Below are 27,894 nucleotides of genomic sequence, written 5' to 3' on the forward strand. Positions count from 1 at the left end.
ACAATTTTAAAATTTTATTTAAATTTTTTTAAAAAAAAATTTTTAAATTTTGAAGGCCCACAAAAAAAAAAAAAAAAAAAAAAATTACTGACAAGGGAAGAGAGGCTAAAAAACAGGCAGTCACATTTTTTGATAGCTGTTATGAGAAAATGTGTCCATACTTTGAAACTCTTTTTCGCCACAGATTTAACAACATGGACTGAACTTTTACCAGTGGGCTATCCACCGAGTTCCACTAGGGTCCCGTTTTCTAAAAAAAGCTGTCAGAATATGAAGCCGCCTGAATTCTCATTCCACCCTGCGAACACCGCCCTCTGGAGTCACAACATCTCATGGTGACCGAGTTTGTTGTAAAGCCAGTAAACCTGCAAACTCTGCAATTAGTTTCCACGTGTGCAGTGATTATAAAGGTCTAAACATTCAGTGGCAGAGTTATCATTAACAACATGACATAATTTCAAAGCCTAAAAGCAGTTCCCAACATTTAGTTGTGTTGTGTCACATCAGCAGCAGTGCACTCATACAAAGCAGTGTTTTCAGAGGGTATTATGTCAAATACAGGCAATGTAGAGCATAATACCATCTAGAAAAAAAAGGAATGATTGTGGCATTAAAGGGGGACACAAGTTTACTGTTGTGGTCAAAAGGAATGAGGTATACTTCAAGTTACAGAGGTATCTCTGTTCTGCTGACAAATATACTCTTGGAATAAAAACACAGGTGGATAAAACTTAGGGATTTAGGTTTTTTTAGAAAGAGCACCAAAGAAAAAAAAAATCCAACTTTACGCATCTGAGCCAGAATTTGACTCCAGCTGTGATGGGCAAAGCAGAAGCAGTGATGACTGCCATCCGAACGTTAAAGTGTGCACATCTGTTTATATTCTGGTTTGAATATTTCCAAGTAACTGGTTTCTCTGGACAACCAACACACAGGATAAATAAAAGCCACAAAATACAGATAAATGTAATTGAAACATCTGATCAGTTCCATTATGTCTTCTGCGACGTAACTAGAGGAATGTGTGCAATTTATTTAAAACAAAAGTAGCAAAACAAATAGAAAAACTGGCCACAACATGTTATCTCCACAGTGATTGATTGATTGATTTTATAGAAAAGTTTGGCTCATAGCTTTAGGCATAAACATCCAGAGGGACTCATTCTAATTCTACTAAAGTGGGGTGAAATTTTTGCTTTCCTGATGCAAATTATTTTAAAATGAACCAAACAATTTGTCATTATTACTAGTAAAACATCTAAAGATCTTGGGACAAACTTAAAAACAATAGTTAATTTATCTGGGAAAAAAACCCCAAAAAAACAATCCCATCAGGAGTAATTAAGATGTGAAACGACGGTCAGAGAGACGTTTCTCAGCTCTGATGAAGCTTCCATCAGAGCTACTCTGGCTTGGGCTGCAGCTTATTCTTCACAGGCTCAAAGAAGTTCTCAACGATGGCATCAACCAAATCATCCAGTTCCTTCTTCAGATGTGTCACATCACTGAAAAACATCACCACATGATAATTAACTGAAGTCGGGTGTTACACTCTAGATATTTTTTTTTTAACTAAGTGTTCATGATTAATTATAAAATTAATATTTTTGCATCTTTTTAAAAATTTGCTTGTTCTTTTGAAAAATGTTTTGCACACCATCACAAAAATCAACGATCACGAAAACATTTTAGTTGCCATATTCAGACAGTATGCACTTGACAGTGCGGTCTGAGTTGCCTCACCTGTTGCCAGGTGCAGCACAGAGCTCAGTGTAGTATTTGATCTTGGGCTCGGTGCCGCTGGTCCTCATGGTGGCGACGCCACCGTTGGCGAAGGTAAAGGTGATCATCTGACTGGAGCTGGAGGTAGGAAGAATCTGGAAGGGCAGGAAGGAGTGTGAGGGAGATTTAAAAAAAATGCATCATGTAAACACATTTAAATATATTTTAATGTATTTAGGACAGGTTTTATGTCACCGTTTACTCCCTGGGCATTTAGAGAACCTAGAAAAAAAATACAAAATAGGTGCATCCACTGTTATATGGCTAAGCTATTGTCTACTTGCAAAATTCTTGTGAGAAAATGTTCCTTTCTTTCTATGGCATCCTCCATTAAAAAAAGTTGCATCCCTGTAAAGAAACTTTAAAACAAAATGTTTTTTTTACTGCAGAATAATCATCTTGCTAAATAAAAATTAAAAAAATCAAAGGGAAAAAAAAAACTGTTTCAGACAAATCAGTCATTAAACAAGTGAAGAAACTTTATATTTGACATTTTAAACTGAAAAGGTCTTGGCATTGTTCATGCAAGACTTCCTGTTTCCATGGGGCATAAAATGTGAAACAGAATCTCATTTCTTGTAACCCATCTTCAAAATAAGAAACACAGGAAAGCGTAGCGTACTATTCAAGTAAGAATGAGGTATGTTCGTCATTTGTGGCTACAACAACACTGCTACATGTGTAAAAAAAAAAAAAAATGTGTAAAATAAACTACAGAAGTATAAGAACAGGAATCATCTCTAAAGAAAATTTGTGAAGAACTGCAGCAAAGAGTGGCATCTTGGGGTCATCAAGCCGCCTTAACAATTGAGGCTTTTGTGCACATCTTTGTCAGAGGTGCCGGTAATAGATTGTTGATGGTGTAGTATTTTCTACCTTCACAGTGCGATGTCAGGATAAATTCTGCTCTAATGTTGTGTTCAGGTTTCTTACAGCCTTCTTGTCGGGCTGGTTGCTGTCGTAACCGGTGGTCAGGTCTCTAACAGCGGAGACGGAGAAGCGGCCACATTCTGACGGGTACGCGTCCTTTTTGCCACCAAAGTTGCGCAGACGTTCAAACAGGCTGCGGATTACTTCCTGGTCGTGGCAGATGAAGTAGGAGTTCTTGCTGATGTGATAGCCATACCTGACAATTTCGCAGGGAGAAAATAAGAGTTAGTCGGCAGTAAGTTTAATGTTAGATCAGCATAACGTAAACATCTTACTCTTCAAAGATGGTTGTGAGTTGTTGGGAGAGGCTTTTGTTTTTGGTGGCCAGGTATGAAATCATCTCCCCTGCGATAGCTGCAGCACTGACGCCATCCTTGTCCAATACGGAGTTACAACACATATAACCTGAAACACACACATACAGGCAGTCCATTTCCCATGTGTGTGTGTGACAACCCGGCTGTGGTGGTCAGCTGTTGTTTCCTTTAATAACCGTGTGTGTACGATGGCATGCCATTCCAATTCCAGCATCATAATAACGTTACATGGAAGTGCTCCAAACTATGCTGTTTGTGTTTGACAAACCATTGACGCACGTTTGACTACAATCCTTAACCTGCCTGTGTCTGTGGATTTTCCTCAACATCTCTTCAGTCTTTTCGTCTTGTTTAACAAATCAAACTTTTTTTTTTTAAGACTAATTGAAAAAAAGTCAGATAAGGGTAAGCTAATTAATTTGGGCATACCATAGGACAATTTGATTGAAAATTAACTCATATGAATTATTCTGGAAGTCGTTTTCAATTTTCAATTCATCTTTACAACAGGCTTTGACCAAAATGCCACTTTGAGGTATTAGTTTCCTTATTTGCCAACTCGGATAACATAGTTTAATATGACGGCTGTGATGAAGCAGCCAACAAGACACTCAAAAGACATCTTCACGAACAGAAAAGAATCCAAACACTTCCTGTCAGTGCAAATAAAACACAAGCCTTCAGACATTTTAATCTAAGTCACTCTGTGATTTAACAGAGCGATAACATCAGTTTGTGTTTGTGCCTACCTATGGCCTCCTCAAAAGCAAACAAAACACTCTTTCCCTGGTCCAAGAGGTCTTTGGCTCTGTTCCCCATCCATTTAAAACCTGTTAGGGTTTCCTGTCCAAACATCATCAAGAAAAAAGTCTTTAGAAACAACAAAAATATGGGTTGACACATGTCACGGCATAGAATGCCTATGAAACAAGTCACTTAACTAAAACTATGTTTAAATACATTATATAAAAACAAGCAAACATTTTCTTCCTCACTGAAATGAAATCAGACTAAATTGTGCCTCTTAATAAAACTTATTAATTTTTGCTAGATGTCAAAATAACAGAGAACTCTGTATTTTTCTATTTTTTTGTAAATTATGATGTCATGGCTTTAATCGTTCTGATGGATTACTCATCACCATCTGTGGTAAACCGAAGCACTCCAGTAAACTGCAGTGAGAAGCTTGTTGAAATATAAATGCTTGACCAAAGTAGAACAAATTTAAAGAATAAGAAAATGTATGTAAACTTCTGACTGTGAAGAAAGTTCCCTCTTTACCCTGACATTTAGCAAATAGAAATCGTCTTAGTAATCCTAACTGAATTAAAACTGACCAAATCTATTGTATCAAGATTCTCTATGATACAATAATACAAGATAAAAAGTTAATACAGATTTGTTGCTTTAACTGTATATAAAATTAAAGTAAAAAACAAAATTACAAGAAAGTATTTTCCTGCAATAAACTCTGATATGCTTGGAGTCTACAAATTTTTTCTACAGATGTTTTTACAAATGAGGCCAGAAAAGTTTTGCAAGCCTGAATGCATTACCTCAAAGTGGAAGCCCTCCTTCAGAGCGACGGCTCTCAGTATTTTGGACGACACGGTGCTTGCCAGCATGTAGAGGTTTTTCACCGCGGCAGCGTCAGAGTTCTGCTCACTCCAGCAGTGGAACATCCACCAGCCGAGCAACGCGCCGAGCTCGTTGCCGCTGAACACGCGCCACTGTCCACTGAGCCACACGAGACAGGAAGGTGAAAGGTAAAGAAGCGTTTCAGTCTCCAAGGCAGAATTACATCACGAGTAACTGGTCAGAGATGATGATATTTGAGACATTTTATAAGCAGGAAAGAATGCAACTAGCTAATATGTTTAAAAAAAAAGAAAAAGAACTACCACTGTGATTTAAAGTATTCTCAGCTAAATAAAAGGGTTATAAATAGCAATGTATAAAAAACTCTGAATTAATATTGATCTAATTGCAGTAGTGTACCCTCACATAGAAAACTTAAAAATGAAAAGTACAAAAAAAAAAAAAAAAATCATATAATTATATAGTTCATTTATTCAGTGTCAAGAGACATCAGGCCTGGAGAAATACTAACAAAGTCCCGAGACTTTGTTACAACAAATTCAGCTACCCAACAGTTCCTCTAAAATATGAGTAAAAGCAACATTTTTATTATTTATTCTTCACTTTTTAAGTTAATCTGAGTTTCTGAGAACTTCTAAGTAGGTCTGGTAATTGAGGTGGACATGCCAGAAGGTGAATTTTTCATCCAGTGAGCCAATTCTGTCTTGATTTTTTTTTTTTTTTTAACTCCTGGTGAATGGGCAAAATGTTCATTTGTATTACTGGCCCTCATCCAGGTTAGTGGCTAAAACAAACAAAAACTCCAAAAAAAGCAAGAAGTTATCAATTAGTAATTGGAAGATCTTACAAACTGATCAGCTTTAGAAATGTAAGTCTCCATTTTAAAATGCCTCAGTTGTGTTGATCTACAACAGGATGGCTATAGGTAACAGTAATGATTGTCCAACTGGAGATTTTATTTAAAACAATTTCTTACCTTTTTTTCTTCCACTAAATAAATGCACTGAAGTTAAAAAGTGGATTTTTCCTAAAGTTTTCAGAGAGATTGTGCCATTTAAAAAAAATAAAAATAAATGGAAACTATTTTAAGCCGTTCTACTTATCTGATAACACACACATGTCTGCATTCATAAAAAATGTCATTGCAGAAATGTGTGATTTTTTTGGGAGTGGTTTTCTAAAGTCATAAATATGAAACACAAACCTTTCCTGCTTCTCGGCTATTGCTAATCGATCAGCATCAGGGTCGTTGGCCAAAACCACAGAGGCTCCTTCTCTTTCTGCAAGAGCAAACGACAATGTCTGCGAACCAAACCGAAAAATTACCAAATGAACACAAACACGGCAGTGGCTGAATCATTTACATGTGGAGAGCATTGGGTTATTGTTCAGTGCGTACCAGAACTCCCTTCCCCTCCTCAGGATTTGGGTATTTGACGGTGGGAAATTCAGGGTCTGGATCTTTCTGTTCCTCTACGGGATACGGGGGGTGAAGATCAAAAGCCTTGAAAGCCGACTGGACAAATGTGTGACCAACGCCGTGCACAGAAGTGTGCACTATTTTCACCTCTGATTTCTTGTTTATCTCTCTGCAAAGAAACAAGTTAAATCATCTATACACTGTACCACATGACACACTCCACAAAACTGTTTTAAACTTATGGAGTACCTGTGATGACAGTGTTTCTGGATGGCTTGAAAGTATTGTGTGTTAACATCCAGGAAGGGGTCTTTCAGCAAGGCGGCCTTCAGGGCCTCCTCTGTGTTCCAGGATGCCGGCCAGGGCTCCAAGTTCTCCTCAATGGCTTTGGAGATTCCAGAATCATGAGGAGACACGATCTGGGCGCCGTTTTCCCAGTAAACCTGGCAGGAAAAAGTTTATTCTTTAGATTATTTTTCCACCTGTTTCCCTGTGAGAAAGATCAGAAAATGAACTACAATGGTCTATGACAGTGTTATGGTCCCGTGTAAAAACGTACTAATGCACTTCTGATGAAAACCAAAACGGAAATAAGTCAGTTGTACCTTGTAGCCGTTGTCCTGCTTGGGGTTATGAGAGGCGGTCACCATGATGCCAGCACACAGACCCAGGTGGGAAACTGTGAAAGGCTGCAAAACGAACAACGTGAGAAAGACGGCAGCATGACATTCCAAAAACAGAAAACATAGAAATAGCTTATTATAAAACTTAAGCAGCTGTTTTATGACAGGCTTGCATTCTTCTTTTGCACTATTTTAAGATATCAATTTCATAGATCGTCACATCCAAGTTCATTTCTCAACATTTGACATTGAAATGTGAAAATTTTAGATTTGTTGCATACAAGAACAGAAAAATGCTAAAAAATAAAGTCCAACACATTGCTTAAATTTTATAGATAAAGCTTTAGATTGAAAGGTTGAGGTTTTGACTTTGGGTGCAGAATAATGTGTGCAGTTTGGGCTCTACAATGCAGACGTGTTTGGACAGAAAATACAGAGAACATGACGATATCCTAAACACAACCTGTGAAATCTGTGTGTTATGTAACGTGCTGTGCACCAGAACTGAGCGACTTTTTAAATGGAATTTGCCCTGGAGCTTATGTCCTCACAACGTCCATCACACTAAAATCCTGACAGCAGACAAACTTGACTTGACATAAAAATGTCAAGTTAAGTTTGTCTTAACTTGACAAACATTAAAAGCACATGAATGTGCTTCCAAAGCGGTAAATCTCTTTTTAACCATCTGGTGTGTATATTAGACACAATTAACGCCCCCAAAGTAGAGAACACAGATGTTCAAGAGCGTACCACAAACGGTGTTGGGGTGATCTCAGAGAAGAGGTGGGCAGGAACTCCTCGGCTGATGAAAACTGCTGCGGCCAGGCTGGCGAAGCGCTTGCTGCTGCCCCCGCTGGTAGGGTGGGCGCGTGCGTCGTACCCGATGACCACGCCTCGTTCCTTAAGGTTACCGAAACTCTGCTCCAGGTAGCGACAGAAACCCTGGAACATCAGAACAATTCATTGAATGATTGAGAGAAAGTAAGCTGGTGTTAGTTTATAGATCGTCTGATATTCTAACACCGATAGAAACTCGTCTTCTGGCCTGGCAAAGAGTTCATATTCAAATAGCTTGAGCCTCCAAATGCAGCAGCACAAGTAGTTATTTCCACTGGTCCAGCAGCAAACTGCTGTTAAATATGGCATCACATTCCTGCCAATAATGAGCAATTACAACAGAGCATATTAAATGAGAGAGCGCATAACCCCAATCATCATTTATGTCCGGGTCCATGAATGCAGTATGGGGAGAAGTACTGTTGGTTAAGTATTTGTCAGTCAGAAGCAGACCTCTTTCAACTAATCTGATTGGCCAGATTTTCAGCTGAAATCAGGTGACAGCCAGCATGAGACTTGGTCTAATAGGAGAAGAAGAGAAGAAAAAAGTAAGAAAAAGGAAAAGGAAAAAAATGAATTTTCCATTTCCTCACCTCTTTATTCCTCTTCTACACTATTAATCAATACAGGATTTGTGCTGAAAGTCCAACCAATCAAAAGTAATCACAGGAATTATTGCCAAACTCGTATATACAGTCGCTAAACGGAGAGCTAACGCAATTTTCTGGAGAGAGTGTACTGACGTGTGGAGTAATAAATAGAAATGAAGCTGTGATCGGAGCCACATACTCTCTCGATTACACACTCCTCAGGGCTTTGAGAGTAATGTAAAACCATGAAGATCTATAAACAGTGAGGTGGGGGGTTATTTAACAAAGACTGATCCATAACTTTACTCTTGTATTGGTTATCACCATTCTCTCCTTATTTATATGTTGTTGGGTTTTTTTTTATATATATTTTACTACGAGAGGACTATTATCAACATTACTTGCCTGCTGATAGTGTAATGTGAATCAAATGATAAAGGCCTGACTGTTTCGGGTAAATATACAGGAAGAACCTACTGGTGATATACAGAAGCTTTTGAGCTTTAGGCTTTAACGTGACACTCATGTGACCTGAGTGCTTAACGTCTGGCAGTAGCTTATCAATTAACCAACCTGCGTGGTCTGGATAATTGTGAGGTCATTCATACAGGATATGCCGGGGCCCATGGCAGCTCTCAGCCCAGCCGTACCAAACTCCATCCTGGAGGAGAAACACTTCTTCAGAGCCTCCATTGATCCATCCTTCACCATGTCCTGCACCAGGGATTTTGTCTTGGGGTTCTAGGAAATATAAACCCAAAATATTTTTGCTATAGTCAGAAATACAAACAGACTTATTATTTAAAGAAAATCTTTAGGTTTTTATCTGGTAACGAGGAGGTTTGCGTTACAAAATTTGTTTGTGGCATCTTATGTCAAGGTTTAGCAATGCCACGTGACTTCCTAAATCTGACAAAAAGAAGTTGTATAATTTTTTCTTTGCTTAATACTGCCTAAACCCCCAAAATTTGATAGCTTATAACAGATGAAAATAGTATGCAAGTCTAAAAGGTGAAAGTCACAAACACATTTCACCAAGCAGAATACGTTTAGAGTCATTTTGACCTCACATGTTCTCAAACAAAATAATGACAAAATACAATAGTATAAGAATATTTATTTTTCTCAGTTTTGTACAACTTTAAAAAAAATAAATAAATAAAGAAGACAACATTTCAATCATTTGTGGCACACCAAGAAGGAGATGAAAATGTCTTTTCAGTAAGACTCGACTTGTTCAGTGAGACCCTCTTAACACAATTATCCTAAGACTAATGAATCTGAGTCCCCTGAAAACTAATTGGTGGCTCTGCATGACTCTTTAGGACCAAGAAGGACTCTTCCTGTGCTGGTCAGCCTTCTATAATTACAAACATGACTGTGACAATTATAGAAACAAATCATTAAAAATTAGCTACTTTCCTGCAAATGTTTTGTGAACCAGATTATGTGAAAATAAATAAAAAAAAAGTTTGATAGTTAACAGGATGAATACATTTTTGATGAAATTGATGAAAATAGGTTGGCTGTCTGTGTTAACAGCAGGCAGTTTTGGTTTTCTCTGTTCAACATGATGGCAGTAAATATTAACTTCATAATCAAAAGTTTGTGGCTTACTAATTATAACAAGTTAATTAAACAAGACTGTAATGAAAACACAAACAGCACTAACAACTAATTAATTAGTTATAGGTCTACGATAAGTACTTTTATTTAGTAACTAAATTTATTGTACGAAACACTGATGAACTTTGTGGTCATTGTCATTAAATATTGGTGAAGGAATGCCGTCCTGTAAATAGTTCCCAAAGTTGGGGTTGGACCCACTTGGATTTTGAGGTGCTCTTCAGAAATTAACCTTAATAAAAAATATATTTGATAAAAACATAAAGATGGTCTTGGAAATAACTAACCAACATACTGCACAACATATTGGCTGCCAATGCCATCTTTTAATCTGACTCAGTGGAAATTAATCTTCAGACTCATATTTTTTTTTTATTTTCTGGGTCAGAAGCTGTAAAGTTTAGAAATCACTGCTTTAGAGAACCCATTTCCCACTTTAAAAGTAAACTCATAATTTTTTAATCAATAGGCCTATCTGTCCTTATCTGCACTGCTACGCTCCTTGAGTTCAAACCTTTAAAATTGATGTCTGCGCTGCTCAGATTTAAAATTGAGACTTTGAGACCGTTTTTTTCTAATATACACGGTTGAGCTCATGTTATTTTTCAGCTGTTCATTGTGACCGCTTTCCTCCTTAGTTTATTCAGTAATAACATCATACATAAATGTGTTTACCTACTCGGAAAATACTGATAAACAGTATGCATAAAAAAACTTGACAAAACTTGACTCACATTTTGATTCAGTTTAGGCTGTCTATAATTGCATCACAACGAAAATACCCAATTTTCTTCTGGAAATCACACATTGTTTTTGGTGGGTGGAAAGCATAAACACTAAAGTTAATTGTTCATCAGTTACGTTTGAGCGGTCTAGTTTTTTTTAGGCTGTTCCCCTAAATGTAGTGGTTGGAAACAGCCATGCTACCAGTCAGGCAAACCCCAGAATCCTGGGTCAGCTAAGCGGCTAGCTCCGTGAGCTCACCCGGTCATACTGCAGCCACTGCCGGATAGCCTGGTCCAGCTTGGTGTCGCCGGTTGGTTTCAAACCGTCCTCCATCTTTTTTTCTTCCCGCCTCTTGGTCCGGATCAACACACCGTCCTGTCAGGTTCTTGGACGATAAAGTACCGAGCCCGCAGCTCTCTCTGACACAAATGCAGATGCGGATGTCGGCACCTGACGGCGAACAACATGGGGCGGAAACGACGTAACGCGTCACCGGCAACGTCTGTACTGAGGCGTTCAGGAGCCGTTGGAAAAAGCTATTAACATTTTGAGCGCTTCCAAACACTCCAGACTGGACCCAAACCTTTTGCATTCTTTGCAAAATAGCTCAAGCTATGCATACGACATGCCTTACTTTTATTTGTAAAACATGACAGGATAATCTTTGTTCACAGATCTCTTTAGTAATTTGACAAGGTAATAAGCTTAAAACACATACCTATAGTAGAGAATCAACTAATGAATCAGGTATCTCAGTTTCTGTTGGGTTTTTTGTTTTGGAGACAGACACTGTTCATCTGTTAAAATATTATCTTTTCAAAAAACATCAATTAGAAGAAAGGGGGCACTGGATAAAATATCAAATTTTATTTTAGATTTTAATTTTTACACATTACTTTTCTGCTAACAATGTGTAAGACAATGTGCTGAAACTAAAAATTGGCAGCAAATTAACTGTGCTACACAACATTCACTTGACCCCAGGAGTTTATTCCCAGTGTTAGAAAAAGCATCAATCATTGTGGCAAGCTTCTCTGTGAGGGACAATGGGCTCTGACTTAGTCCACTCCTGCAATGTTTACCCTCACAGTTAGCAGCTGTGATGCTAACTAGTATATTAAAAACATTAAAAGTTGGCTAAGCCATTTTGTCCTAAAAAGCTGGAAACTGAGTAGAACATGTCATCTTCATAGACTACAGTCACTTTTAATGTGTTAATAGTGAAAATGTTTCATTTTTCTCATATTCAAAGATGCATTAACACTTTCAAGTGAGATTTTAACAAATGCACATGAACAACGACAACAAAAAAAACTTTCCATAGTATAGTTTAAAGGGATGTTAGCGATTCACTTAATCCAAACCCTGTTTTGGGACTGTTTGCAGATCAGCATCATGGCCACACTTGCAGTAAGAGGAAACAAGAATTGTTCAGACCTCGATGTTATTATGGTCTAAACATTAATTTTGAATAAACTATTAAACTGACAGTAAAAGATATGTTTAGAGTTCACAATGAAAGAACTCATTTCCAAGTTTGTTAAAAAAAACAAACACAACACTTTTTCCTTTCGTTTAAAGAGAAAAAAAACAAGGTAAAATGTTACAGCTGTGTTTAGAGCAGAGGATCGTACTGTACTTCACTAACAGAGTGTATCAGGGAATTAACTTTACAGTGTAGAAACAAGCAGGAATCGTGAAAATGCTTCACTGTAACCCAAACCTTATCAACAAAACGAATTATCACTAACAAGTGATCATGTCTCACAAAGAAATTGAAAAACTGTCAAACTGATCTGATCATACAAAGCAACCATTTTATTAACAGTTTGAATATTTAGCAATATCTGCCATTTGAGCTCTTTGACTTAAATCACGGTGAAAATGAACACCTGAAGACGTTGTTACAAACAAAATAAGTAATTAGTTTCAGATTGTAGCATTCATATTAGTATGAGTTATAAATGTTCATAATATGAACTGTCACTAAATTTTTCATGTGATAAATGTTACTGTTGCAATGGACGTCCTGGATGCAACATTTGGTTATTTAAAATACTTGTGGTTCCCTGTGTTTACAGATTACAGAATTAGCATTCAGTAATCTGACTTCTTGCAACTTTTGTTACTGGGATGCAAAATGGTTCTTGTAAAAACATACAATAAAGGGGTTTAGAGACCCCTTCTGGCTTCAGTTCCAATGATTTAAAACTCAATAACAAAATATTCCTAAATAAACTGATACAACCTGTCACAACCTAACACACCCTGCTACTATCTGCTGCGTTTCCGCTGTTTAATGAGAAACAGGTTATCTTCTTCTGAATACGTGGCTCCACGCAGTTGTTTTTTGGCAGTCTTATTGGAACGTCCCTTCTGTCTTTTCTTCTTTCCCGTCTGTTTCTTTTTTGACGATTTTGAGTCCTGACTCTGCTCTCCTCCAGTCCTAAAAACATGGTCTGCTATAGATGAATTAACTTGTTTTGTTTTACAGCCCTTCTTTTTCTTTCTCATCTTCTCCTCCTTGTTCCCTTGAGGCCCTCCTCCTCTGGGAAAGTTGTCTGCTTCATCAATAACTAGCTTACTCAATGGCACTGGGTCTCTTGTGGTGGGAACAGCTCTTTTAGGCTTCCATGGTTTTGCACTGCCACCACTTTTGGGCTGCTTAGCCGTCTTTGTTTTGGGTGTAGCATCATTAAAGTCGTCAACACTGAAGATGATGTGATTTGGACTTGGTCTGTAGCTGTTTAGGATTCGGTGAGGCGTGTTCTTAGAGTGCGGGCTGGCGTTCTGATGGTTGATTTTTTGTTTCTTCCTTTGTGGTCCAGGGGTTGGAGGGGCTGGGGATCCAGAAGACAGATTGCCATTTCTTCCCATATCTAAGAACAAAAAAAAAAAATAATAATAATAATAAAGGATTTAAACATTCAAATAATTTTTATTTTTGTTTGATATGATATAGAGAAAATATAGACTCATAGCACCCTCCACACTTAATGGCATCGCAGGTAAAGATGTGTAGAAAGCCTTAAAATAAATTCAGAATCTCACACTGAAAATTTGTGAAGAATTCATCCTTTAACAATTATGTATTATATTTTAATAAAATTACTACTGTCACATTTAGTGGTACTTCTAGCAATCCCTTTAACATAATGCATCTGAGGCATTACTAATCAGTCCACCATGACTTCCTGTTTCTCTGGTGTATAAATGTGCCGTGACCCATTCTTCCCATTCTTCTTAGCCACTCTTCAAAATGGGAAAGACAAGAGAGCATGTCATTACATTCTGAAATGTGTGAATTGATCTTCCTAAGTTAGGACGGTGACTTTAAGTAGTAGTTATGCCCACTGTTAAGTAAGGTGGAGGATCTGTGATGCTGTGGGCCTGTTACTTTCAAAAGACCAGGGGAATCTTGCTGGAATGGGACAGCAGGGGATTTTAAACAAAAGATTTCTGTCAAGAAAATGATGCTTCCCCTTTAAGTGCTGCAAGAGTATAATGATCCAAAACATTTGGCCAAATCACAGAAATAAATGCCTAGTTGACTTTATTTCAAGGCCATCTCAGCCTCCACACCCAAATCCTACATGGAAGCTGTGGGGCGAGCTAAAAAGTAGAGAGAATTTGAAAAAACTCAAGACAGACATATTGTGCAAAGAGGAACAGTCAAGGATTTCTCTTGTATGCTAAAATTGGGGACATTTTTAGGAAAAAAATTGACTGGGGGGGGGGGGTTTTTTTTAAAGTTAACCTTAACTGTTTCTATTACTTTTTCCTTTTAAACTGTCTCTGTGTGACTTACCGTTAGCCTTTATCTTCATCCTGTGTAGTCTGCGGTTGATGTCCTTCACAGTGTCATAGTGACTGATGAAAGGGTAGCTGGGAAAAACCCCACTGAACATCCTCTGTTTTGTACATTCCTGAGGAAAATGTGCACAAATGTAATCACAAATCGACAAAAATTATAGTTGTATACAAGTTTTAGGTTGTTACATAAAAAAGGGTGTAAATACTTTTACAAGACAATGGAAATCCAACCTGGAAGGACAAAGACAGATTAAGGTACTCACATAACCCAAGTGTCCCTTCTTGGAACAGTTGTAGCAGTAGGCAGCAGACTGATCACCGTCGCCTCCCGGCTGCTTCACAGGAGGACCTTTCTTAGTCTGAGGAAAGAAAGACAGAAATCAAACCTGCTTGTAATTATAAAACCAACATCTTTTACTAATTCTCCATCTGTCTGTGTTTCATCTACAAACGGGACAATAAAATGGAGGTTCAGCCCTCCGTTTGTCTGCCAGTCCCCCTCGCCTCTGCCATCATTCCCATGCTCTCCATTGTTGAGGACGGCTGAATATGGTCGGTGATATGAACCTCTGATTACCAAGGTATAGTTAGAGGCCTGTAATGACCCTGTATGATAAGTAACTGTGTGTGTGTGTGTGTGTGTGTGTGTGTGTGTGTGTGTTGTGTGTGTTTTGGACACAGGGTCCCGTCCCCTATGGGCCAGTGTTCTGAAAGCCTTCCATGCTCCAGCGCCCACAGCAAATATACACTGATAAAGAGAGAGAAAGGAGACACAGGCAGAGTGCATTTACTGCTAATGTCTCACACACACACACACACTCACACATCTAATGCTATTCTCTGAAACACACAAGCCCAGAGCTGCACACACCATCACGCTGTCACCTATGGTCCCCCTTCTCTCTCCCTCACCCTGATTCTGAGATTACAAATGATTTGTGGCCCCCATCATTTCTTAAACATAGCTTAGCTCACCTCCCCTCCCACCTGCACCTCTAACCCCCCCACCCCCCGATCCGTACACCCCCCTGCAAACCAACATCTACCCCTCACATTTGTTTTTTTTTTTTCCCTTGTCCTCCCCTCTCTTTTCCGCTTGAGTAGTTTTGCGGTAGAAGGGATGAATGCTATTAGAGCGTCGCGTCATTATCGGGTCGGGCCTGCCGGGTCCATCTCCATCACAAAGGCCAGGAGATCACAGACCTCTCGCAACCACACACACACACACACACACACACACACACACACACACACACACACACATATTAACACAGGCGTGTGCACCCTAAGGAGATCACAGTCCCGGTCTCGAGCCCCCCCACCCCGACCTCCACCCTTCCTGCCCCTCTTCCCATTCATCTCTCATGTAAATTGGCTGCAGGTCTCTTCCTCCCTGACCTTGGGCTTGCGTTATCTCCACGTAGTCTGATCCAGCACACGGACTGAATGAAGCAAAGCAGAGGGAGAAAGAAGAAATTAAATCCCCTCGTATTCTCCCACCAACCTGTTATATAGTTCTGCGAAATGCTGGTAAAAAGCTTTCTTCGAATGTGTGTGTGTGGGTCGCTGTCTGCCTCAACCAATATTAAATCAAGGAAAGAACCATTTATCCCTGAAATATTTCCACATTTTGAGCCCATCGTAAGTATTTAAACAAGGGGAACCTATGGAGATCACCCCAGTTTGGTCTCTTTTGCACTGGAAGCATAACAGCTCATGCATGATATTTATACGCACTGTATGAACACAGTTCTGTCATCATATTGTTTAGGAATCAGGTGAATGTCGTATTCCAAAGAGGAACACATTTTGGTCCGAATTTGGGCTGCAATGATTAATTAGCTTAATAGTGATGAATCGATTATTGAAATAATCATCAACTGATAGGCTCCTGGAGTATAAGGACTCAAAAAAAAAAAAAAAAAAAACCCTGGGAAAATCATGAAGAAACAATATTGAAGCAACATCTCAATAAATCATCCAGGAAGTTCAAGCTTCTGCACAAACTGATCTTGTGTATAAAGCCAAATCTGCTAAACACTGACTTAGGGGCAACAGAGTCAAGGTTTTGAAGTGGCCATCCCAAAGCACTGAGCTTAGTCCTGCAGGGCATCTGTGGAGAGAACTTGAGGTGTGAGAGCAAGGCTGTCTACAAACTCAGGTACAACAGCTCTGTTGGGAGAAATTTACCTAAATTACAACAAACTGTTTAAAGAAGTTTGTGGAAACATCAAAAGCACTTGACATAAACCGTAAGCTTTAGGCAATGCCACCTACACTAAGAAAACTTAAGTAATCCTCTGAGTTTGAAGGAACTTTAAAAAAGTTTCCCTGTCCTTTGGCAATTGAAAAATAAAAATATTTTTGGTTAATTTTAGCAGACCTAAAAGAGGAAACGTTCCTTAGACAATGAGACAAAAAAGTAGCTACTATTCAAAAAGCCAAGTTAATCTCCCACCCTATTTCTACATATGGGTTCCTCAGAAACGAGAACTACAAAAAAACATTTAAACCCAATCACTTCAGATACAGAACAAGAGTTTATACTTTTGAACCTCATGGATCTTCTTGAACTCTGTTGAAACCGAGACGCTGGTCGACCTCAAGATAAAGGGAATCCCGGAAAGACACTCGTGGGTAGTTTTAGGGCCTGTGTGTGTGGATGAATGGTCCAAAGGCCACAGACAGCCAATCATCCCCATGTGAACACGCATAAACACACCAGCGCACTGTTACTGATGCACGCACACACACACACACACAAACACACAGACACAAATGTATTTTCCCACAGTTGTCCCTCCACATATGTCGCGTCTGACTAAGCCCTGCTCTACTCCTGCTCCTTGCCTTGGCTGCTGGTGGCAAAGCTGTGATAATCCTTCGGCCAACACAAAGCTCAGACTGTTACAAAAACTACAATCTGAAGGAACACACACACACACACACACACACACACACACAGTTATCAAACAAAATCCGAGGAGCAAACACGCTTGTGTGTAGAGGAGAGGGGGTGGGATCTGGTGGGAGCATGGGGGCCGGGGCCAGCAGCAGTGTTTTGCATATGTTATTGCAGCAATGGGGAGAGGTTTGCATATGTTACTGGACCCACAGGGGACCAACTATGCCTGCTTTATCATAGACAGCAGCTCCGCTCCCCAACATCGGACTACTGGGCTCATACCAAAGCAAACACGCCCCTGTGCTGTGTGGGAGAGAAGCATGCCAGTATATACATATTAGATAAACAGGGGATTAAACTCTGGGTGAGAAGAAATGCCTGGAAGGTAAGACACAACATAATAAATGCACTGGATGCATCAATTTTAAACCCCTTTATTCTCATTGGCAAATTAGCAAAGTAACGTAAAGAATTTTTTTACTCAGAAAGAGAATAAATCGCAGTTAAGGTGGAGAAGAGGTGGAACATCTAAAGCACAATTCAACTTCTCCACAAATCTGGAACAAACTTCCAGAAAACTGCAAAACAGCTGAAACACTGAGTTCCTTTAAATCAATCTGTTTATAGTTGCCTTTGATTTGTAGTAATTGGAACATTGATAAACATGTTTGATGTGCATTAATGTCTTTGATGATGGCATCTGATAAAATGTAATGTTTAATGTTTGTTTCACAATTGGTGACTGTTTTTAATGATGTAGAGTACTTTGGACTGCCTTGTTGCTGAAATGTGCTATACAAATAAACTTGACTAAATATCAGGATCCGATTCTTGCTGCCTTTCAGAACCAAAATAAGATCCTCCTTAAATCCTACTCAAAGATAACACCAGTCTCCTAAGAACGAATCTCATCCAGAATCAGCAACTCTGAAGAAAATCAGATTTTCTGCTCACCGGTATAAAAAAAATAAAAGAGCGCTTCTGAACTGTGGTGATAATATGATGCAGGGTTGGGTGCCACCTCTGGAGAAAAACCTTCTTTCAGGGCAGGAGCTGGCGGTAATCTGGTCACACCGTGGAAGGTCGAACAGAGGAAACAAGCTAACCCATTCAAATGTAAGTTGTACGCTTTCTATTCTTAGCGCTCAAAAGCTGAGCCCACAAGCCTGACTCTGCTGTCGCCAGCGTGAGTCCATGTTTATATGGAGGTGCCCACTTATTCCCCACCAATTAGACAGAGACGGCATATGTGGGCACTGGAGACGGGGATTTAGATGAGCTACGTACAGATGGACAGAGCTGCGTAGGCACCAGGCGGGACGTTAAACCCTAAATTTACATCTGAGCCAACCAAACATACATCAAATCAACACCATCCTGCTAAGCACAAAGCCACAATGACCTGCAAAGCCTGCAAGACCTCTGATAACACTGCACCTGTGTGTGCAAGAGTGTGTGAGTGGGCATTGTGGGTGCATTCCTATGGTTCTCTGTGTGCATGCAACAGCTTATTTAAGAAAATCTGAGAGAAAAAGAGAGATGGGATGCCGTCTTCCTCCAAAGCAATCTGTTTATATTTATTTAAGTTTGTCCTTTTTATTTGAATTTAACTATTTGTACATGACTAAATTCATAGTTTTAGCCCAATCAAAGCCAGATCAAGATATGAGGGAAACGTGAAGCTTTTCCATGTTAATACTAAGTTCAGGTTCAGGTTTTCTTTTTTTTAGGAAAATACAAGATAGACACATGAGCTTCAGGCTCTTTGATAAATGTAGGTATTTTTTGTGTTGAATCAAAAAGAAAAAATAAATTTCAAGATTATTCAAGATTAATCAAAAAAAAAAAAAACATGTACCTAACCTTGTTCATATTTTTAGTACGCCAACACAAAGTGAATTTAAATTCACTCTACTAGATTATTTTTCTTGTTCAGGAGTTTTTCACTTTGATATACTAAAAGAAAACTTGATGTTTCACCACTTGACTTGTCAAACACAGAAAAGTCAGTGACATTGAAAATGTTTTATAGAAGAGCATAAAGTTAGTCTGTAAATATAATTCTGAGTAAATATTTTGTCGTTAATACGATAATTCTTTAGTCATAGTTAAAGTACTTAAAACTACATCAATATGCGGAAAAATGATTAATTCTGCCAGAAATGATCTGGGCTGTGTATCTGAATTAATGTGAAGATCAAGGTGTATTATATTGTTTTATAATGATAGAATATATTCTGCTAATATTTTCCAGTTGTAAACTATAACAACAGTTATGTTAACAGTATAATGCAAATACCACTAGTTTTACAAAAAGGATATCACTAAAGCTGACCAATAACAGCTTAGGGTCTCATAAACCTTGAACCACATGTGGGAAATGCATCATGGGAATTACTGATCACATTGCTTTGCTTCACTAATTAGATGAACATGCACAATTTCACCAAGATGTTCCTCCATGTCCGCAGCGTCAGAGGAAAACTCAGCAGAAGTTCTCCCTTTCAAGGCTGTTATCTGGTCTGCATGCACTGCTGTTAGTGCCTCAGTCTGAGGCGAATAAAGAGCTGAGAGGCTTTTGACAGGGCAGAGAGGAGCAGACAGGACAGTCTGTACTGTACAATGATGAGGCAGCAAAAACAGCTTTCTGCACAGAAACGGATTTAAGGGATTTCTACAGGAAATCCATTTGAATTGTGCACATTCTTAAGAGAAGAACGAATGAAAGCGGTCAGCCAGAGAGGGAAAGGAGGACCGGGGAAAAGTACAACGAAGGTCAAACCACCCAGAAGAACAGAGGACCTGATGCCAGAATGGTTCGGGTCAAGGAAATGTGATGAAGCCAGTTGGACTCAGAGCCAGGATTGGTGTTTTCCTTCATTTGTTTTCACATGGTGCTCGTTTCTTTTCTATTCAATAATTTTATTTATTTTTGCATATATCTAAATAAAAAAAGATCATGGTAAAAATATGAACCAAAAAAAAAAACAATATTTAGAATTTCACAAAAAATAAAAGGTTTGGATGCAGTTAGAGGTCTAACAATAATAAGAAAACGGATTTCCTGAAGACTGTGGAAACAGAGAGTTATTTCCCCTGACCGACCACCGACTGGCGCTCCATCCCCAGAAAGCAAAATTAACTTCACAAGCCCCCATTAGGGACAGACAGATGAATTCAGAGATTCAGTCTTACACAGAAGTAAGAGAAGAGCACTTCTGCTGTTTACAACTGAAAACAAACCCTCAGCAAATACATTTAAAGAATCATTTAATCATTTTACACAATCTAAATCTACAGATTACATGTTACATAAAACATTATATTTTCTCTTAAGTAAAAATAAAGATCAGTAAAATTCCTCTAAATAAATAAATTTGGTAAAAAGAAGATGTTTAAAGGCATTCATGAACTTGGAGAAACATCACACGGATTTAAATTAACACAGAGGAAACAAATTATATCCAGTTAAAGTAATTTTCTGCAATCAACTCAGTCTAATGTGAGAAAATATATTTATATGACTTATAAATAACATCTGCAATCAGGAAGTTAATAGGTATTATTTCGGTCTGATGAAGGGTTATAATCTGTCATGTTTTGTGGGAGTCGATCAGAATCACAGTCAATAGAAACATGATGCAATGCAAAATCTTCTGACAATTATATACATCCAAGTCAAATTAAAGCTGGGTTTTGGTTAGTTTAATAAAACTGTCACTAATTCCTCAAAAATACTTAAAAACACGATATTAAACAGTTTACTGGTTCATGGATATGAAATGGTTTATGTGTAAATGGTGAATGAAGCTTCGCTTGAGAACATGTTAGTGAAGGTTGACTCTGGGTCAAATCTGCCCTTCGTCAATTTAACATTGAAAAAAATAAGTGTGTAACTTTGTGACTTTTTGAAAGTCTCTACTGACCCCAATTTATTCTGTTCCACCAAAACCCCACAAAGACGAAGAAATGATCAACCTACCTTTGAATCAAGTGCTTTAATTTAACAACTGACAACCTGAAGAGCCTTCTGTGTTACCATGAATTTCACCCTTATTAGAAATTTAACAGCACTTTCTTTGAGAGAATATAAGAGGATTTAAGGGACAAAATGTCCTAACCTTGGCCTAACAATGGGCATGTGTGAGTTGAGCATGTCTACTGAGACAGAAATGCATTAAAAAGGTAAAACGCTGTGAATGATGGGGTGAAGAAGGGCAGCCAGGTGGGAAACAGGAGAGTTCAAACAGCTTTATTTCAAAGTCAGGAAGGATAGTTTTTTTTCCACGGGAGAAGGGCAATACTACACACATCCACACCTGTCCCTCAGGAAAAGATCAATGCACACCCACCCAGATAGGAGCATGATGAGAAAATCCGCTCAATAAACACACAGCACTGTCGGCAAAGCTGCCGATCGATAAACACCAGCGTACAGGTGTCACCGCTGCTATCTAAAGAGCGGCCAATCAATGTTCACAAGCAGACATACCTGTACCTATCAGCAGCTGTGTGCTCACAGGCAGCCTCCATGTCTCTGTCCAACAGTTTAATAAACTCCGTCCTCCAGCCCCTCCCTCAGCGTCCCACCTTCTCTATACCTCACTCACATTCATGTAGCGCATAAAACACACCAAACAGATGCAGGTAATATCTGATGAATATCTGATGAAGCCGCATCAGATTTCAAGAAGTAGGTTGAAAGAGGTTTGAATTCCCCACTTCCTCCAGCTACCAGAAGGGGGCGCGTCAGTCTAAACTCTGCACACAGGTTTATGAAAGCAGAGGACAGAGCTGCTGAAACAGTTAATGTGTTTTGCATGTATGCATGCATGCATCGAATGTACAATCATGAGAGGCTTTCATGTAGTCAGTACACAAACAGTCGGCCACTAAAATCCACACTCTGGCCTTTTTCTCCATCATCGACATTCATCGTCTTTCTGTTGGAAGCGATCGACTCGATTGATGCTTTGATTTGTCAGAAATGTAATTTTAAAAAAACTAGTTGATCATTTTTGATACTTATCTTTTATTCGAATGGTCATTTAGTGGAATGAACTTGTTTTAAACCGTGTTGGAAATGTTTTTACCGGGCCAACACAACAAAACTGCAGATTTCAAAGAGGTTGAAACAGACGCACACACACAATGCGCCAACAGAATTTTCTTCTGAAAGCACAATACAGCTCCAGAATCTCCCCTCTGTTTTTTAAAATATTACGGACCTACAAAGTATTTACCTGGAAAATGTACAGTAATCAGATTTTATTATCTGCATGTTCAATACGCAGAATAAAAGTTGGTTTTCAGTTCGGCAGCTTGGTAAACTGCCAATTTTACAGCTTTTTTTTTTTTGCATCTGGAGCAGCTGAGATCAACTCCGTTTTAAAATCTTCAACACTTTGACTCGCCAATTCTGAGCTGTATTATTCTACAATAAATTCAGATTCTTCAAAGCATAGTTTATGAAGTCTGATGCCTTTATTTTGTTTATAAAAATGTAAAAAGAAATAAATAAAAAAATTGTTGAAATACTGCTTTATCTGGCATTTTAATATAGAGAAATGTCCTTAGTTTTGAAATTCTGGCAAAATCTACACAATCATCTTCTAATCACTAAGATTAAAATGTTTAAATCAAGGTGTGATGTGGCAAATTGAAAACAAAGGGTGTCATTTGAATACCAAACTATTTTTAAAAAAGCAACATTTCATACATGTTGCCCATTTCTTTTAGAAAATGGGAGAAGGAATCAAGTTTAGAAAGGTAAACATTCTTCTATATGTAGTTTTCTTTTTCCAAAATTATCCAGCCTTTGAAAATAAGAAATGTAAACATTTCAACATCGCATAGGAACCAAATGGGCATCAAACTTTTAAAACGTCAAAGTTTCAAAAGCACTAAAATGTTGCCATCCAATTGTTACGTTTTAAAATTCTTTTAATAAAATGCCAGAGAAGATTCTGGAGCAAGCAGAGCTGCTCCTGCTTTCTGGAGTACAGTCGCTCCTTGCTGGCGCTCCGCTACTTACTCCCACATATTCTTTCTAATTTACAGGGAAGAAAGTTGGACGTTTGGAAAGCGATAGCATGGAAGCTGAAAGAGTGTCACCCATTAAGGTAACTAAAGTAACACTTTAGGATAAAGTACAGATGTCATGCCAAGAGGCTAAAGTGGTAGGAATGCTAAGTGGCTGACTGCAGGTTCACCACATGAGCAGATAGCTTGAGTAATTAACCAGAAAACTCAGCAATAATCCTAAATTATAACATTTTTGCACAATTAACAAGTTTACTTAAAAACTGCCAATAGAGTTGCTGTTTAACCTGCATTTTTCACTATTGTGTATATTTGTTATGAACAAAGCTAAATCTCTGCACGCAAATGACAACTTAAATTTATATCATTTCTTGTTACTGAAGCAGAATTTAAGCTTGGATTTTTAAACAAATAAGAACAGAAATCTATAAATAAATGCTAAGCAATATGGCTATAATTGGAATCCACATTACTTTTGTAGTGGTAATAAATAATTGATGCATTTCAGTTTTGAATTAAAGCAAACTGATCATTTTTGTTAAATACTTTTGCTAATAGCGTGAAACTTGAGGAACCACACACCCAATTAAAAGCAAACTTATTAATAAAAGTTGTTTCTTAGCATCACATTTCCGGGTTTACTTAGTTCAAACTAATCATTGCATCATGTTTACATTTTAGCTACAATGTCCATTCTCTGCAAAGTGGTGTTTAAATATCCTTCAAAAACTAATTCAATCTGCCATTTATGGCATGAACTTCATTTTTGCTCGTTCTGCACATAACCGCATGCAGAGGAAGCACAAACCGATTCAGCAAACGGAAATGACAGGCATTGTAGATGCGATCATACAGAAGGACCTGGACAGGTTAACATTTAGCCACTGTTGGCCCAAATGCATCAACTTCAAATCTTTTTTCCATTTTGGGACATGAAGGCAAACCCAAAAGACGACGAGCTCAGCCTGAATAAAGAAGCAGAGTATTCTGGTGGCTTTTCTATCTGCAGTTAGTGTTTGCAGTATTCAGTGGGAATGAAAAGAGCAAGAGAGAAGGAGTCTGCAGCCGTCACCATGTAGAAGGTGCATGAAAAAGACAGAAGTAAAACCAGGCCATCTGCAGCCGTGTTTCTGTGTGTGGGTTCGTGAAAAAGAGGGACAGCCGAAAAGAGATATTGAAATCAACCTGTTCTTTAATAAGAAAACGTCTTTTTGAATAAGTAAAAAAAAAAAAAAAAAAAAAAAAAAAACGTTCAGATCCCTTTGACAGAGATGATGAAAATGTTGCGGGTTTTCTTTTTACCCCATTTCCCGCTCTTTATATTTGGACGTGCGCGCATGCTTGTGTGTGTCCATGTGTGTCAGTATCGTAGTTTCTCAGTAAATGCCCCTGGGCTTTGTGGTCTATACTGAGGGGTTTGGAGGAGTTTGTTAGTTGAGGGCCAGGTGCAGGAAGACAACACATACACTCACGGAAGATAAATGGACCGAGCACGCACCCACGCACACACACATACATGAACGAAGGACGGATAAATGGACCCGGTAGCAGGGAGGTCTGACAGAATGCCTTTTCACACCTGGCTGAGCCCAGCGGAAGGTGACAGAGCCACATCTCCCAAAGCGAACACACACACACATTCACACATTCACACACACACACACCTTCTCACATTGGGGAGTTCAGGGTCATAAGCAGCATCATGAATAAAATGAGGCTGTCTTAAACAGAAGGAGCCCTTTGTATGCAAGTGTGGAAGTGTGGTTGTGTCTGCGCGGGGCCCCTAACCCCCATGCCAGTTTGGATCTGTAACGACCTTCTGTTCCCAGTGCTTAAATGGCTTAAATACTTCAATTAGACCTGGGTCACAATCCTCCACCCGTTAAAGCACGCCGTCTCTCTCTCACACACACACACACACAGAAACACACACAGGAGAGGCTCCATCGTCGAGGAAGATGCAGGAGACCTGAAGTCGTGGGGCCTGTCCCCTCTGCTCTGTGGCTCTCGGTGAAACTAAAATCGGCTTTTTTCGCCAAAACACGAGCAACAATTAAAGTCGGCTCCCGTCCTGTCTGCCAGCATCTCCCCTGGAACGTCTCCGTCCCACTCCCTCCGCCTTCCTCTTTTTCACTCCGTCTCTCCCTCCGAGCCACCCCGGCGCTAACGATGCTGCCTTTTCATTAGACAGCCCCTGCTAATTAATCTCCATAGAGGAGAGTGACAGACCTCCCCAAACACACACATCCACACAAAGTGCACGGCAAGATGTATGCAAACACACACTCTTCTTCCGTCTTCTCCGCTCCCCTCGTCCCGCGTGGTGTTGGCAGCCCATTTCATGCTTTATCACGTCTTTTAATTGACAAACAAGCTGCTCTTTTCTCTTAGGCTGAGGTCTATATCACCCCCTCGCTCAGATGCACACACACACACACGCACACACACACACACACTGACAACAAGCCAGGAAAATTAGTTATCTTTTTAAATTTGGGAAATACACACACCGACACACGGAAAAGGGCTGATAACTTTCTGCTTACTAATGGCCTGTGCGTTTGTCGCACAGTTTTCAACTCTCTCACACACTGCTTCACAACAAACACACACACACACACACACGGTGCAACTGACATCACACGTTAGTGCTTCTTTGATCTTTGCCTTTTTTCTCAATACTTTTGCCATCCGGGTCAACCTCTATAATCAGGATTTCTCCACGTTTCACCAACTCAAACTAAACACGTTTTTAAGACCATTATGAATGAGATTTAAGACCTGTATCACCACAGAAATGTACAAAAGAAAAGTGGGTGTTTCAAATAGCAGTGCCAAGCTTTTTCGTACCAAATGCACATAGCATTGTATTGTTCAGCAACAGAGGTGAGACAGTGGCAAAGATGAACGTCGCCCAGCCAGCTGGTGATGATTTACATTTACCAATGATAGATGGAAAAAAGCTAGCTAGCTAGCAAGGGTTTATCAGCAGATAGTTAGTGTCTGCATGCAACTCAAACTTTTGCCTGACAGAAGAGTCCAGCGAGAAAATTAAACAACATAGGAGATTAAATACAAGACCTGTGAATATCTTATTTAATGCCAACTTAGACATTTTCTAGTGAGTTTGAGACGTTTTGAAGACTTCATTTTTGATAAATCAGCTTAAGACTTTTTAAAGATGTGTGGACACTTCGATAATGTATTGATTTGAGTTGATCTTGAGAGATATTTTTATGCTCACAGAGAATGGAAATTACACATGCATAAAACTACAAATTACTCCATTTTTATGAAATCTTAACTCACCAACACTGCTCGGTTTCAAGCACTATATTGAGGAAAATGAAAAAGATTTAAAAGAACTGGTTTGAACATCACTGGATGTTTGTTGTTTCCAGCAGGTTGAGGTGTTTAGATGCGACATGTTTCCGGTCTGATTAGACCCGGCGTCGCTGGCTCTATAAAGCTCTGGGTTCAGAAAGCTGCTGGCTTAGTCTGCCCATTCACCATCACCACCCTGTTCTCTTCTTTAATTGGAGCCGCTGCAGTAACAACTACCGGGCCTCACAAAAGCATTCATACACCTAAACCTAGTATATCTCGTCACCTTACAGTCACAAGTCTCATTGTACTTTATTGGGATTTTATGTGACAGACCAAACCCGAAGCAATAAGTAATTGACAAATAGAAGGAAAATGGAACACTGTTTCTACATTTCTGACAAAATGTCTAACAAACATGGTGTGCAGCATTTGTGCCGAATTATCTCAAGAACCAAGTTTTTTTGAGGTTGTGTGTTTACCAGATTTTCACGTCACTGATTTCTATTTGCATTCTTCATGGCAAAATGGCTCAAGAGCGGAAATGGAAATCATCTGCGTACAGTAATTTTCAAGTTTATAGAATCCCTGCAGGATTTGGGTCTGACTTTGACTAAGCCATGCTAATAAACAATCAACATTTCCATTACAGATCTGGCTGTATGTTCAGGCTTTGTGTCCTGCTGGAGGGTGAAACTTTGCTCCACTGGCGTTTAGCTTCGTCCATCCTCACTTCAACTCTGCCCAGCTATCCATGCTACCTTATGATCTAATAACCACCACGTTTCTCTACGGGGATTGTGTATTGAGGGTTACCCAAAGTGAGTTTTCTGCCATGTGTATCATGTTGCAGGCATGCAAAATTTTTATATTTTAAAATTTTAAGTTGGTGACATGTTTGCTGTGTCACCAACGTGGCTAGAAGCAAAATGGAAAATAGAAAACGGGTTTCTATTTTCAACTTTACTTATAAATGTAGTACCAAACGTAGTTCTGAGATGATCAAAGTTTGGATTATTGTTTTTTAACCGAACCATGCATTAAGATTTTACAAAACTGTATCTCTGACTCTTCCTTGGTCTTGGTCTGCTGTTTGTTCTCCAACATTTTCTTAAAAAACCTCTGAAAGGTCTTCAGAAAACAGCTGGACTGTCCGGTGACTTCTAAAGGTTGTTTGACATCAGAGTGAAGGAGGATAAATTCATACCTGTTGCATTTTCTTAGTAAAACCTTTAAACGCTGCACCATTTTTATTCCACTAAATAATTAAGACCTACATTTTGTTAATTTTGTAACTGGGTTCAAAAGTTTCTGAGAGAGGATGTTTGGCCACAGTGAATCACACCAGCACTGATGC

At 39.0% G+C, this 27,894-nt stretch overlaps 2 protein-coding genes across 5 annotated transcripts in view; both read right to left on the reverse strand.

The window, feature by feature from the left end:
* Nucleotides 1-470: 470 nt before the first annotated feature.
* Nucleotides 471-10,939, reverse strand: pgm2 (phosphoglucomutase 2). 2 transcript variants are annotated; one of them, XM_015032381.1, is made up of 14 exons: nucleotides 10,712-10,939; nucleotides 8,675-8,842; nucleotides 7,425-7,616; nucleotides 6,654-6,737; nucleotides 6,298-6,491; nucleotides 6,028-6,217; nucleotides 5,833-5,930; nucleotides 4,586-4,766; nucleotides 3,779-3,872; nucleotides 2,988-3,117; nucleotides 2,716-2,908; nucleotides 1,744-1,877; nucleotides 1,392-1,505; nucleotides 471-986 (listed from the first exon to the last, which is right to left on the reverse strand). In XM_015032381.1, the coding sequence occupies exons 1-13, from the start codon at nucleotides 10,784-10,786 to the stop codon at nucleotides 1,403-1,405; spliced, it is 1,836 nt and encodes a 611-aa protein (XP_014887867.1). In that variant the 5' UTR covers nucleotides 10,787-10,939; the 3' UTR covers nucleotides 471-986; nucleotides 1,392-1,402. The 2 variants fall into 2 exon arrangements, with proteins under 2 accessions (XP_014887867.1, XP_014887866.1); XM_015032380.1 differs by having other exon boundaries at nucleotides 471-1,505.
* A 366-nt stretch (nucleotides 10,940-11,305) lies between these two features.
* Nucleotides 11,306-27,894, reverse strand: part of zcchc7 (zinc finger, CCHC domain containing 7) — a 59,089-nt gene continuing 42,500 nt past the window's right edge. For all 3 annotated transcript variants that reach the window (XM_015032385.1, XM_015032383.1, XM_015032384.1), the window contains exons 8-10: nucleotides 14,530-14,625; nucleotides 14,262-14,379; nucleotides 11,306-13,332 (exon numbers count right to left, since the gene is read on the reverse strand). In XM_015032385.1, the coding sequence (XP_014887871.1) occupies nucleotides 12,728-13,332; nucleotides 14,262-14,379; nucleotides 14,530-14,625 (819 nt within the window). In that variant the 3' untranslated portion in view covers nucleotides 11,306-12,727. The remainder of the gene's footprint in view (nucleotides 13,333-14,261; nucleotides 14,380-14,529; nucleotides 14,626-27,894) is intronic.

This window comes from Poecilia latipinna, unplaced genomic scaffold (assembly GCF_001443285.1).
Source record: "Poecilia latipinna isolate Pla-1442-1.1 unplaced genomic scaffold, P_latipinna-1.0 Scaffold237, whole genome shotgun sequence".
Lineage (NCBI taxonomy): Eukaryota > Metazoa > Chordata > Actinopteri > Cyprinodontiformes > Poeciliidae > Poecilia > Poecilia latipinna.